Source organism: Notolepis coatsorum, assembly GCF_963971535.1.
Source record: "Notolepis coatsorum genome assembly, chromosome: 4".
NCBI classification, from domain to species: domain Eukaryota; kingdom Metazoa; phylum Chordata; class Actinopteri; order Aulopiformes; family Paralepididae; genus Notolepis; species Notolepis coatsorum.
Window position 1 is genome coordinate 114,508,241 of NC_140168.1, and position 15,000 is coordinate 114,523,240.

Genomic DNA, 15,000 nt, shown 5'->3' on the forward strand with positions numbered 1-15,000 from the left:
CCAAGTCTTGTATACATGTTGTATACGGTACATACATTTCATTCTTCTTAAAGGACCAGACCAGTGTTTTTGATGTGTGGCAAGTCATTCTTGCCTTGATACAAAAATCAAGGTGTCCTTATTTTCATGATCTTTTACTGTTGCTGAGAATTTCTTTTTATAATTTTCTGCTAATTTACCACTGCCATAGGCTTCCGTCTTCTTAAAGGTGTCTTAAACACCACATACATTCATGAACGTTACCATATCTGACTAAACTACCTGCTAACATCTGCGGTGCATTTATTTCCTGAAAGGTTTAGTTTTCCACTGAAAAGTTGCTAAAAAAAGAAGATGAATTCTTCCTCAGATACTGTATTACATCACAATGGCAAAACCTTTCAGAGTACAAGTGACACATAAGATGTTAGCCTGGTGTTTTAGTCATGTGTGACTTTCTTCAGTTGGTGTGGTTAAGACACATAATGGCAGTGATGAATCAGCAGAAAATAACTACCACATCTTTCAGTAACGGTAAAAGATTATGAAAAAAGAAACATGTCAAAAAGACTGGTAGGGTCCTTTAAGAACCAGTGTTTAGGTGATTATTGCCTTGTGTATCATGTTGTCATTTCATCTCTTCATGTCTGTATCTCATGTTGTCTCATCTCTTCTCATCATGTCTGTATCTCATGTTGTCTCATCTCTTCTCATCATGTCTGTATCTCATGTTGTCTCATCTCTACATGTCTGTATCTCATGTTGTCTCATCTCTTCATGTCTGTATCTCATGTTGTCTCATCTCTTCATGTCTGTATCTCATGTTGTCTCATCTCTTCATGTCTGTATCTCATGTTGTCTCATCTCTTCTCATCATGTCTGTATCTCATGTTGTCTCATCTCTTCATGTCTGTATCTCATGTTGTCTCATCTCTTCATGTCTGTATCTCATGTTGTCTCATCTCTTCATGTCTGTATCTCATGTTGTCTCATCTCTTCATGTCTGTATCTCATGTTGTCTCATCTCTTCTCATCATGTCTGTATCTCATGTTGTCTCATCTCATCTCTTCATGTCTGTATCTCATGTTGTCTCATCTCATCTCTTCATGTCTGTATCTCATGTTATCTCATCTCTTCATGTCTGTATCTCATGTTGTCTCATCTCTTCATGTCTGTATCTCATGTTGTCTCATCTCTTCATGTCTGTATCTCATGTTGTCTCATCTCTTCATGTCTGTATCTCATGTTGTCTCATCTCTTCATGTCTGTATCTCATGTTGTCTCATCTCTTCATGTCTGTATCTCATGTTGTCTCTTCTCTTCATGTCTGTATCTCATGTTGTCTCATCTCTTCATGTCTGTATCTCATGTTGTCTCATCTCTTCATGTCTGTATCTCATGTTGTCTCATCTCTTCATGTCTGTATCTCATGTTGTCTCATCTCTTCTCATCATGTCTGTATCTCATGTTGTCTCATCTCTTCATGTCTGTATCTCATGTTGTCTCATCTCATCTCTTCATGTCTGTATCTCATGTTGTCTCATCTCTTCATGTCTGTATATCATGTTGTCTCATCTCTTCATGTCTGTATCTCATGTTGTCTCATCTCTTCATGTCTGTATCTCATGTTGTCTCATCTCTTCATGTCTGTATCTCATGTTGTCTCATCTCTTCATGTCTGTATCTCATGTTGTCTCATCTCTTCATGTCTGTATCTCATGTTGTCTCATCTCTTCATGTCTGTATCTCATGTTGTCTCATCTCTTCATGTCTGTATCTCATGTTGTCTCATCTCTTCATGTCTGTATCTCATGTTGTCTCATCTCTTCATGTCTGTATCTCATGTTGTCTCATCTCTTCATGTCTGTATCTCATGTTGTCTCATCTCTTCATGTCTGTATCTCATGGTGTCTCATCTCTTCATGTCTGTATCTCATGTTGTCTCATCTCATCTCTTCATGTCTGTATCTCATGTTGTCTCATCTCTTCTCTTCATGTCTGTATCTCATGTTGTCTCATCTCTTCATGTCTGTATCTCATGTTGTCTCATCTCATCTCTTCATGTCTGTATCATGTTGTCTCATCTCTTCATGTCTGTATCTCATGTTGTCTCATCTCATCTCTTCATGTCTGTATCTCATGTTGTCTCATCTCTTCATGTCTGCCGTTTCTTTCCCATACACGCTATATTAAAAAATTTAAATGTATATGATCGGTATACATTATGCTTCATCATGCATGGAGGAAAGGTGGGGGGGGGTCGTTTATAATTCCTTGATTGTCAGTAACGGCTTTATGTAGGTTGGGTGGATATATTGATCAGACTGATTGCAAACAAGGAAGCGCACAATCGGGTTGAAAATAACGTTACTGTCCTCTTACCGTGGGCCGATGAGACTGGCGGTGAAAGATCCCAATTATTCGACGCCGATCGCCTATATCCATTTTCGGTTTGTATGGCGCAATAAACGCCCAAATCATATCGATTATTGCGTTATGGCAGCGATCCATATGTACTATAGTGTTTGTCAGGAGTCCCGTAGCGAGATGTGACTGCCGGAGGAATTTCCTCGACGCACCGATGACAACATCCGGTTTTGGCGAGAGTGTAACTCGCCCGACCATCCACCAGGCGGCGGTATTGAGCCGTTGCAGTCCCATTTAGGGTCCCGCTGCAGCACCAGGGGTGGGTGGATGAATTATGAATGCCATGGCGAAAAAATTAAATATTGATCTCAAAAACGCTGTACAGCGTTCTTGGTGGTCAACGCATGGCGGGCAATAACGCTGGAAAGCGTTTTTGGCGCCCAATGTGTTAATGTGGCTAACCTAAGTGTCGTCACTGATCGACCTCTCCCACACATGCACGCAATTAATGACATAATGCGGACAGCCATACCGGTGACAATGTTTAGCTTTTAGTGCCAAAGGATAAGAGTCTGAGGCGGAGTCTCAAAAGAGAATGTTGAATATTTATTGTGCATTAAAAATCACAACAGAGCCTCTGCTACTAGCTAACTGAACCGGAGCCTTCTGGAAGCAAGTGCAACAACGTATAACGTCCGTGCGGAACCAAGGTCCCAACAACCGTTCCGTGGGTGAACTCATTGAGCATAGTTGTCAATTAATGATACTAATACTAATCTATACAATCACCTGTTGTTGAATAAATACCATTACTTTCTAGTTATTACTAAAAAACAGTATATATAAAACAGTAGCTGTAAAAAACTATCTTATAAATGGCCTTTTTCAGTGTTTCATTGTTTCCTGGCTATGTGGACTTATATTAATAGGATCTATGTCTCTAATTCTCATATTGGCGCATTCTTCCAATTCTCCTCTCACAATATTCACCCTCACTGAACTGAGTCATCTGAAAATGTGCCTATCTGTGATGTCAGAGATTTCTCAGCTGCATAATAATGTGGCAGTTGGTGTGGCAGTTGGCACCAGGCCACACAGTCGTTGGAGCCCAGCCTCAAAACGGCTTAAGATCTTGAGGTAGAAAAATGCTGTTTTTGAGTACTTGATTAGAAATACAAAACAATGCATTTTTTTGAAAAAAAAAACCTTACAGAGGTGTTCCATAGACTCACAGGAATTGTGTAAAAGTGCCCAAATAGTGAAAGAAATTGTAAAATAGTTCCCCTTTAAATGTATGCACTGGTATCGGATCAGTATCGGTATTGGCCGATACCCAAAGCTTCGGATCGGGAAGGAAAAAATGGTATCGGAACATCTCTACTCATGTTGTCTCATCTCATCTCTTCATGTCTGTATCTCATGTTGTCTCATCTCTTCTCACCCTGACAGAAAAAAATGAGTTAAGAACCAGTGTTTAGGTGATTATTGCCTGGTGTATCTCATGTTGTTGTCTCTTCTCTTCATGTCTGTAAGGACCAGACCAGTGTTTTTGATGTGTGTCAAGTCATTCTTGCCTTGATACAAAAATCAAGGTGTCCTTATTTTCATGATCTTTTACTGTTGCTGAGAATATATATATATATATTTTTTTATTGATCTTTATGTCTGTATCTCATGGTGTCTCTTCTCTACATGTCTGTATCTCATGTTGTCTCATCTCTTCATGTCTGTATCTCATGTTGTCTCATCTCTTCATGTCTGTATCTCATGTTGTCTCATCTCTTCATGTCTGTATCTCATGTTGTCTCTTCTCTACATGTCTGTATCTCATGTTGTCTCATCTCTTCATGTCTGTATCTCATGTTGTCTCATCTCTTCATGTCTGTATCTCATGTTGTCTCTTCTCTACATGTCTGTATCTCATGTTGTCTCATCTCTTCATGTCTGTATCTCATGTTGTCTCATCTCATCATGTCTGTATCTCATGTTGTCTCATCTCTTCATGTCTGTATCATGTTGTCTCATCTCTTCATGTCTGTATCTCATGTTGTCTCTTCTCTACATGTCTGTATCTCATGTTGTCTCATCTCTTCATGTCTGTATCTCATGTTGTCTCTTCTCTACATGTCTGTATCTCATGTTGTCTCATCTCTTCATGTCTGTATCTCATGTTGTCTCATCTCTTCATGTCTGTATCTCATGTTGTCTCATCTCTTCATGTCTGTATCTCATGTTGTCTCATCTCTTCATGTCTGTATCTCATGTTGTCTCATCTCTTCATGTCTGTATCTCATGTTGTCTCATCTCTTCTCACCCTGACAGAAAGGAGAAGAGGGCATCTACACGGTAAGGAATCTCGCTCTTATCTTGGTGAAAATGGACAATAAAGATCTTGATTAATTAAAAAAGGAGAGACAGCCCAAGTCCAACATGTGTATATTTTCCAGACTGAAAGTATATTGTTAGTATATTAAATGTAGAAATGTATATTTCTACCCATATGTATTTTAGTATACTAGCAATGTATTTTAGTATACTAGCAATGTATTCTAGTATACTAGCAATGTATTTTAGTATACTAGCAATGTATTCTAGTATACTAGCAATGTATTTTAGTATACTAGCAATGTATTCTAGTATACAGCAATGTATATTAGTATACTAGCAATGTATTCTAGTATACAGCAATGTATTTTAGTATACTAGAAATGTATTCTAGTATACAGCAATGTATTTTAGTATACTAGCAATGTATTCTAGTATACAGCAATGTATTTTAGTATACTAGCAATGTATTCTAGTATACTAGCAATGTATTCTAGTATACAGCAATGTATTTTAGTATACTAGCAATGTATTCTAGTATACAGCAATGTATTTTAGTATACTAGCAATGTATTCTAGTATACAGCAATGTATTTGAGTATACTAGCAATGTATTCTAGTATACAGCAATGTATTTTAGTATACTAGCAATGTATTTTAGTATACTAGAAATGTATTCTAGTATACAGCAATGTATTCTAGTATACATCAATGTATTTTAGTATACTAGCAATGTATTCTAGTATACAGCAATGTATTTTAGTATACTAGCAATGTATTCTAGTATACAGCAATGTATTTTAGTATACTAGCAATGTATTTTAGTATACTAGAAATGTATTCTAGTATACAGCAATGTATTCTAGTATACAGCAATGTATATTAGTATACTAGAAATGTATTCTAGTATACTAGCAATGTATTCTAGTATACAGCAATGTATTCTAGTATACTAGCAATGTATTCTAGTATACAGCAATGTATTCTAGTATACTAGCAATTAGGGATGTCCGATATTATCGGCCGACCGATATTATCGGCCGATATCGGCAGTAAAATGTGATATCGGAAAATATCGGTATCGGTAAAAAAAAAAAAAAAAATTTTTTTTTTTTTTTTTTACATTTATTTAACCTTTATTTACCCAGGCAAGCAAGTAAGAACCAATTCTTATTTTATTTATTGTCAAAAGTATGCATGTTGGTTTAATTCAACAACAAGAGATATGTAATGTTAATTTTTACTTTTTTAATTATCATATTTTGCACAGATAATGCTTACATTTAGAAAGCCTTTTGAATGCATCCAGTGAAATTATTAATTACCTGAAATTATTCAGTTTTTTTGGGGGGAAACCCTGCATATATCGGTATCGGTTGATATCGGTATCGGTATCGGTATCGAAATTAAGAGTTGGACAATATCGGAATATCGGTATCGGTAAAAAAGCCAATATCGAGCATCCCTACTAGCAATGTATTCTAGTATACAGCAATGTATTCTAGTATACAGCAATGTATTCTAGTATACTAGCAATGTATTTTAGTATACTAGCAATGTATTCTAGTATACAGCAATGTATTCTAGTATACTAGCAATGTATTCTAGTATACAGCAATGTATTTTAGTATACAGCAATGTATTCTAGTATACTAGCAATGTATTCTAGTATACTAGCAATGTATTCTAGTATACAGCAATGTATTTGAGTATACTAGCAATGTATTTTAGTATACTAGCAATGTATTTTAGTATACTAGCAATGTATTTTAGTATACTAGCAATGTATATTAGGTTATTTTTATATGCTTTCATGTACTAATTCAAAGCACATGTTTAGTATGATAGTCATTAATATTCTGGAAGTGTAATCTAAGTGGAGTTATACTTCAGTAAATTGACGACTGAAGCTAATGTAATCTAAGTGGAGCTGTATGTAATGTAATGTAATGTAATATGTAATGTAATGTAATCTGTAATGTAATGTAATAATTATGTAATGTGTAATGTAATATGTAATGTAATGTAATATGTAATGTAATATTTAATGTGTAATGTAATATGTAATGTAATATGTAATGTAATGTAATATGTAATGTAATGTAATATGTAATGTAATGTAATATGTAATGTAATGTAATATTTAATGTGTAATGTAATATGTAATGTAATATTTAATGTGTAATGTAATATGTAATGTAATATGTAATGTAATGTAATATGTAATGTAATATGTAATGTAATGTAATATGTAATGTAATATGTAATGTAATATGTAATGTAATCCCCCCCAGGGCTTGGCTCCCCGCGCCCAGGACACGTACGAGACCATCGGGATGAAGAAGGCGCTTCAGTAACCTACGAGAACCAATCATATTTTTATATTCTAACCTTATATATCTTGCAAAGTTTTGATGGAATATAAATATCTTTGGCAACTGTTTTCCTTTCCTATAGACTGGAACTCTTCTGCTAGGCAACCCAAATGTATTCCCTGTCAACTATTGCATCAGCTAACATCGCAACAGGAAATAAACAATAAACATGGGTCGTCCAACTCCCTTCCTGCTGCTGCGGTGTGTGTGTGTTATCTGTAGGGCTGTCCCCGACTAAAGGGGCACTTTACCAAAAAAAACTGCTGACTTATTTTGCACAACGTCCACTTTGTGACACATTTAGTTTGACAGTTATTGAGAGAAAATGTGTTTGAATATGGCCACCAGTGATGTCATCGGGGACATTGAATCCTTGTGTTGTGTTAATTACAGCACATTGAAATGATGTAGACGAACAAATAGCAATACTTTGTCTTATAGGGACTGTTACCTTATCATTTAGTTGAGCTGTAATCAACACATGTCCCTGATGTGTGAGATTATGTGCAAAATATATCAGCATTTTTGGTGAAGTACAATTTTGAGGTACTTCTACTTCACTAGAGTATTTTCTTTTTAGGGAACTTTAATTTTGCTTATTACTCCACTACATTCATCTGAACCCATCAGTTACTAGTTACACTTTGAAGAAAAATATTTTGTATAGAAAACATGGCAAAAAGTGATAATATACTGATACGTCATACAGAATGTGTACTTTTACTTTCGATACTTCAAGAAGTAAATTCAATATCAAATACTTCAACTTTTACTTAAGTAGAATTTTGAATGGAGGACTTTGACCTTTACCAGAGTACTGTCAAACTAAATGAATGTGTGCAATACTGTTTAGAATCTTTGGACGTGTGCGAGATCATGTGCAAAATAAATCAGCATTGTTTTTGATTGACTTAAAGTGCCCCTTTAAGTAAAGGAAGTGTGAAGAACCCACTGATTGTGGCAGCTATAGGCCCCTAAGCCTACTCGGATCTGACCTTAAATTATATGCCAAGGTTCTGGCCCTCCGACATCAGTCATACGACATCCCTGGTTCACTCTGATCAAACTGGCTTCATAAGAGGTCGCCTAGCCACCGACAACATCATACGGTTACTTCACATAATTGATGCCAGCAAAGATGACGCAACCACTATGTCTTTGGACACCATGAAGGCCTTTGACAGACTAGAGTGGTCATATTTATGGGCAGTTCCTGGGAGGATGGGGTTAGGGGAAGGATTCATCTATAGGATCAAAGTACTTTATGCAGCCCCCTCAGCCATGATCTTAACAGGAAAGATCTGCTCACCACTTTTTTCTGTCTCAAGGTCTTCTAGACAGGGTTGTCCAGGACTCTTCGCCTTATCTATGGAGCCTCTAGCTCAATACAGAAGACAGTCTCAGACTATCTCCCCTGTTTCAATTCAGGCCACACGGAAACTACAATCAGCTTCATATACGTTTATTTGGAACAACAAAGTTTAAAGAGGTCCACCGCCCAGAGGAGGAGACTTGATGGGCGACTGGCATTTCCAGATCTCAAATATTATTTTCAACCCTTTTTCATTAAGACATTTGATTACTTGGTTTGACCCACAGGCAGCAGTATCCTAGCGACCACTGGAAGAGACGCTGGTCTCCCCATATAGACTTCAGGATATTGTTTATACCAACATTTCTACTGCAGTGCAGTTTACGGTTTGGCCCTCTTATCACACATGTGATTATATGTTGTACTACTGTATTGCACATCGTTGCGGGCAAGGCCACCCGCATTTCATTGTATACTTGTATGCCGTGACAAATAAAACTCTTGACTTGACTTGACTTGACTTGACTTGAAGTCATGTGCTAGTCATTCTCTGTGGCACTTATACCCCTTTATTTAACAACAATCTGCTACTTATACCCCTTTATTTAACAACAATCTGCTACTTATAGGACAACAGCCTATTATACCTTCATAATTGATGCAGAGATGAATAATTCAGGGGTTCTTCAGAGGACGAGGAGACAGAAACAGGCAGCCTATTATAGGATTATAGGATGAGGAAGAGGAGGAAAATAATGATTCAAATTCTGTTCTTATATCATAGTTTTATAGTCAGCTAATGGATTGCAGCAAAAAGGGTCTAAGAACCAAATAAATGTATTCTATTTTTAGTTTGAGCTGTATTTTATTTTCTCCATTTGGCTGTATAAAATATCTGTCTACAGTTTAGTAATGTTGCTTACATTTACATTTAGTCATTTAGCTGACGCTTTTATCCAAAGCTACTTACATGTTCTGTACGACAAGCCATCAGGAAGGGCACAACTCTATCAGCTGAGCTACAATGTTCATCAAAGTGTTGAGTGCTACAGTGTAGGATAGTTTATTAGGACAAGTGCATGACAGTACGGTTAGTTAGGGTTAGATGTTTTTTTATTTTTTTAGATAATGGTTGAAGAAGTGCGTCTTTAGTCGACGGCGAAAGATTGGACGGGTGTCGGCTGTCCTAACTGGGGTGGGTAGTTCATTCCACCATTGTGGGGCAAGGACTGAGAATAGGCGGCTTCTCTTTGATGACCCTCCCGGAGCTTGGATAGGAGTAAGTCTGAGGCGGCCAGAAGATGCAGAGCGTAGGGGTCTTGAGGGTGTGTAGTTAGAGACCATTGCTTCTATTTACTTATTTTTTTTTTTTTTTTTTTTATTGGTCTTTTTCCCCCTCCATTTTCCTCCGATTTTCTCCCATCCCAATGTTAGTCGTATGCCAATTCCCAGTCCCTTCCTGGTCGCTGCGCTTTACCCCCCACAGTCAGATCATTTGGGAGAGTGGAGGCTACCACGTGCTTCCTCCGACACACGTCCAGCCAATCACCGCTTCTTTTCACCTGGCAGCGCGGATTCTCATTGAGAGGGCGTAGCGTGTGGGAGGACCACACTATCCCCCTCACGTCCAATCCGCGCTTAGCAGGCGCCCCGACCGAACTGTAGGAGTCGCTGTTTACAACGACCCGGACCCACCCCGCCAGCTTCTCCCACCCTCTGATACAGCCAATTGTATCAGTGCAGACGGCCAGCCAAGCTGGTGACAACCCCGGAGCTGTGAGCTGGATTCGAACAGGCGAACCAAGCTCACAGCTCCGGGGCTGGTGACGAACGCAATCTCCGCTCGACCACCTAACCGCCTGCTTCTATTTACTTCTTGATAACAGACTGCACTCTAGAGTAATGTTTTTCATTGTGTTGCCTGGGCCTGGCTCCCGGCCTATAGGTTTCCCCGATGGGAGAAGAAAGGCATTCATACACTACAGTGTAGTAACAGTGTAGTAGCCCCTAATAGGCAAACAAATATTTGAATAGATATCACTATGAAACTTTCCCAGTTTGTTATGTACATATAAACTAAGAAAAAAAATATTGCACGTTTTCTGAATTTTATGTTTATATATGCAAATGAGGCACTTCCCCATTAAATATGTGCACATTTATGGATGCAATCAGGCAAAATGAAGTAAAATAAACAACTAAATGTGTGTTATTGACGTTTTATTGTCACTAGTTTCATAGAAGACATGTTTAGGAAGCAAAATATAACAAAATCTCAAAATCAACCAAAGAAATTATATTTTTCCTATTCACCTGGGGTGTCTCGCCTTAAGTCCATGATGGCTCCAACACTGATGGTTGACTGTGTCGAAGGCTGCTGACAGGTCCAGGAGAATCAGGACAGAGGCGAGGCCTCTAGCTGAGTGAAGAGCCCTGTGATGAGGACCGTCTGAATGAATGATTGAATGAAAACTTTATTAACAAATTGCAGAATGGGTACAATACAGTACAGCTCAATACACAAAGGGGATGCAGACCAGAGAAAGACTTTCGTCTTGTTTACATCAGGGTCCCTCATTTTCAATTCATAGTGACATTTATGACATACACAACATACATGACATGACATTTATGGCATAGGGACATACATGACATACAGTTATATAGTACTGTTACATTTGTGACATATATGATATGCAAATATACAGTACTGTTACCCATAGATCCTGACAGAGAGTATATACATACGGTGGGGAGGAGACTGTACCTTAGGAGGGGGTGGGTGGGTGGGAGAGAAATATACATACGGTGGAGAGAGAATATATACATACAGTAGGGAGGAGACTGTCTGTTAGGAGGGGGTGTGGGAGTGAATATATACATACGGTGGGGAGAGAATATATACATACGGTGGGGAGGGGACTGTACATTAGGAGGGGGTGGGTGGGTGAGAAATATACATACGGTGGAGAGAGAATATATACATACAGTAGGGAGGAGACTGTCTGTTAGGAGGGGGTGTGGGAGTGAATATATACATACGGTGGGGAGGAGACTGTACCTTAGGAGGGGGTGGGGGGGTTAGGACATTTACGGTGGCCAGTTTAGAATTGCAGCCTCCCGTAGGTGCTCTTTTAGAGCGGTTTTGAATGTGGGTAGGGATTCACATTCCTTTACAGCTTTAGGTAGGGCGTTCCACATTGATGTGGCATAATTGCAAAACGTGTTTAGTCCCTTGTTTGAGCCGAATCTGGGTTTAACATGATTTGTTGAGCTCCCTCTGGTGTTGTGATCATGGTATTCACTGACCTTTGGGAAGTATTTTGACATGTACATGGGTACCTTAGTTGTGTAGTGTATCTTGTAGACCAGGCCCATTGCAAGTTGCTGTACTCTGTCGTCTACTCTAAGCCATCCTAGGTAGTCAAAGTGGGCAGGGGTGAGGTGGGTTCTAGGAGTAAGGTCAAGTAGTAGTCTGACCAGTTGGTTTTGTGATGTTTGTAATTTTGATTGATTTGATGTGAGAATGAAAAGAGAGGGTGGAGTTCAGTATGACAACCAGGTTGCGGATATATGACCTTATGACCTTTTATTTGACCACTATGAGTAGCATAGATGTTTGGTAGGGGGATGTAGTTTCTTCATTGAGCGATTATCCTTATCATTGGGGCACAAGTATCTTTATTATTCATTTAACGTATTATAGGGAGGTGTAGTGGGTACTGTATGTCATTGTTGTTTCCGGCCGGTCCACCTCGCTTGAAATTGCAATGTATTTCCAATGGACACATTTCTAAATCGTCTAGTTTAAAACAAATAAAGCATGACCATTTGCATGGTGTACCTTTCTGTGTGTATTCATCCACAATCTATACATAGCAACCACTATGAATTGAAAATGGGGGACCCTGATGTAAACAAGACAAACGTCTTTCTCTGGTCTGCATCCCTGTAACGTCCCCAGGCCCAGCCCTTGCTGGGCCGGTTATGATAAAGGGTGGACATTCCCTACCTCCTGACAGTGGTCTCCTACCTGGTCTCCTACCTCCCTCTAGTGGCCAGATGAGCCAGATGGTGCAGGTGGCCATTTTGGTCTGGTTTAAAATAATAGAGTTAATCTCCACTTATTTGGTATCTTGGGCCGTCCCTGCCTTTGTTTGATGTCGTCTCCCTGTCTGGTTGTTGTGTGTGATATTGCTTTTTGTGTCTAGTTTGGTGTTTATTTGATTCTGTGTTTTGGTCTGGCCTTGCCAGGTGTTGCTCATTGTAATTAGTCCTTGTATTTAAGTGTGGTCTGTCCTCACTTCCTTGTGGCGTCATTTCCTCCAGTACCCTGTGTTGTTCCCGTATCGTGCCTGTGTCCTATCATGTGAGTTGTGGTCCAGTCAAGTGAGCTTGTTCTTCTGTTTGTTTTGTTAGCTTTCTTTGGTGCTTTTTGTTTTTCGTGATCAGTCTGTGTTTGTTCCAGAGCCAGCCCGGCTGTGCCTCCTTTGTTTTGTAGTTTTGTTGTTAGTAAATATCCCTTCTTTAAGCTTCACCCCTCGTCTCTGCCTCGTTCCTTCTCCCTTGTCTGCATACTGTGTTCTCACCTTCATTAGCACCCCCATTCGTAACACATCCCCTTAACAATTGTGTGTATTGAGCCGTATACTGTATTGTACCCATTCTGCAATCTGTTAAATAAAACTTTCATTAATTCATTGACTCAACATGAAACAATTAGCAATTAATCATAAAATAATTACGTATAATTTTATTTCAACCAGAAATCCTTAAACAATAATGTTAGTGATAGAAGGGAACTCATTTTGTGCAAAAAAAATGGAAAGCCTGCCAATGCTCATGAGGCAGAATTATTACAATAGCACTCATCCAAGGGTACTACGACTATGCTTGCACCTCATGGTACCAAAGCACCTCAAAGGTGCTAAAAACAAGATTACAAACATCACAAAACAAACTAGTCAGACTACTGCTTGACCTGACTCCTAGAACCCACCTCACCCCTGCCCACTTTGACAACCTAGGATGGCTTAGAGTAGACGACAGAGTACAGCAACTTGCAATGGGCCTGGTCTACAAGATACACTACACACCACTAAGGTACCCATGTACATGTCAAAATACTTCCAAATGTCAGTGAATACCACGATCACAACACCAGAGGGAGCTCCACATATCATGTCCAACCCAGATTCGGCTCAAACAAGGGACTAAACACGTTTCACAATTAATAAGTAAGGTTTCGTTGATAATCCAATGTACAGTTACCCCCCCCGCCTACCCAACCCCCCCCCCCGCCCACCTCCTATGTACAGTTTCCCCCCCACCCCACCTACCCAACCTCCTCCAATGTACAGTTTCTTCATCAAATGTATACTCTCTTTTTTAGACTCTTCTTGTATCAAAAACAGTACTGTATTTGTAAATCTGGTATGTCATAAACGTCTGGATGTAACAGTACTGTCTATCTGTATGTCATGTATGTCCTGATGAATTGAAAATGGGGGACCCGTCCCTGATGTAAACAAGACGAAAGTCTTTCTCTGGTCTGCATCCCCTTAACAATTGTATGTATTCAGCTGTACTGTATTGTACCCATTCTGCAATCTGTTAATACAATTTTCAATCAATCAATCAATCAATCAATCAATCAATCAAGGTGCACCATAAGATGGCAGTAGTGAGACGTCTTCAGATCTGCCCCCACAAACCAGCCCCTTCCTCGCTCCATGCGGTCTCAACTGAAAGCGCCCGGGGGCTCAGCGCGATGCTCCTTGACTGGAAGAGCAGGGTGGGATCTGTCAGCATCAGGGGTGTAAAAAGTACCCAGAAATTATACTTAAGTGAAAGTATGGGTACTGTCTCAAAATCTGACTCAAGTAAAAGTCAAAGTATCTGGCTAAAAACACACTTGAGTAAAAGTAAAAAAGTCCTACTTTTAAATGTACTTAAGTACTAAAAAGTTAAAGTTATTTTTTTTAAAGGGATAGACCAGGGGTCTCAAACTCATTCCATCGTGGGCCAAGTTTTCATTTTAACTACATATTGCACCAGGTGAGTTAGTTGAAGAGGTGAGCCAATTAGTGAAATCATCAGCTGGTGTTTAGGCAAGGCTGGAATGAAACCAAGCATACACTCTGCCCACAATGGAATGTGTTCTGTGATAGACAATGCTGAAATTAAAGAACAGAGGACACTTTTTTTGCATTAAAATTATTTAATGCACTTCTCCATTGAAGGTAAACTAACATGGGCGGCATTCACATCACAGCATGAATAATATCACAATATTAAAGACTGAATACTGTAGTATCCTGAATAATATGACAATATTAAAAACAGAATGGTGTATCCTGAATAATATCACAATATTAACCACAGCATACTGGATTATTCTGAATAATATGACAATATTAAAGACAGAATACTGGAGTACCCTGAATAATATCACAATATTAAAGACAGAATACTGGAGTATACCCTGAATAATATCACAATATTAAAGACAGCATACTGAGTACCCTGTCAGTGCGGGTACAGTCAGACAGAGTCTGTCTATTCTTCTGATAACAGGTGTTTAATCAAAGATCCCCGCTTTCTAGTCTTGCACAAGGACCAATCAGCATGGGTATGGGCGG

General features: G+C 39.0%; 1 protein-coding gene across 1 annotated transcript in view; it reads left to right on the top strand.

Annotated features, from left to right (window-relative positions):
• Nucleotides 1-7,531, top strand: part of fcer1g (Fc epsilon receptor IgFc epsilon receptor Ig) — a 23,073-nt gene extending 15,542 nt beyond the window's left edge. Inside the window, exons 4-5 of the mRNA XM_084312277.1 lie at nucleotides 4,670-4,693; nucleotides 6,967-7,531. Coding sequence (XP_084168403.1) covers nucleotides 4,670-4,693; nucleotides 6,967-7,029 — 87 coding nt within the window. The 3' untranslated portion in view covers nucleotides 7,030-7,531. The remainder of the gene's footprint in view (nucleotides 1-4,669; nucleotides 4,694-6,966) is intronic.
• Nucleotides 7,532-15,000: the final 7,469 nt, after the last annotated feature.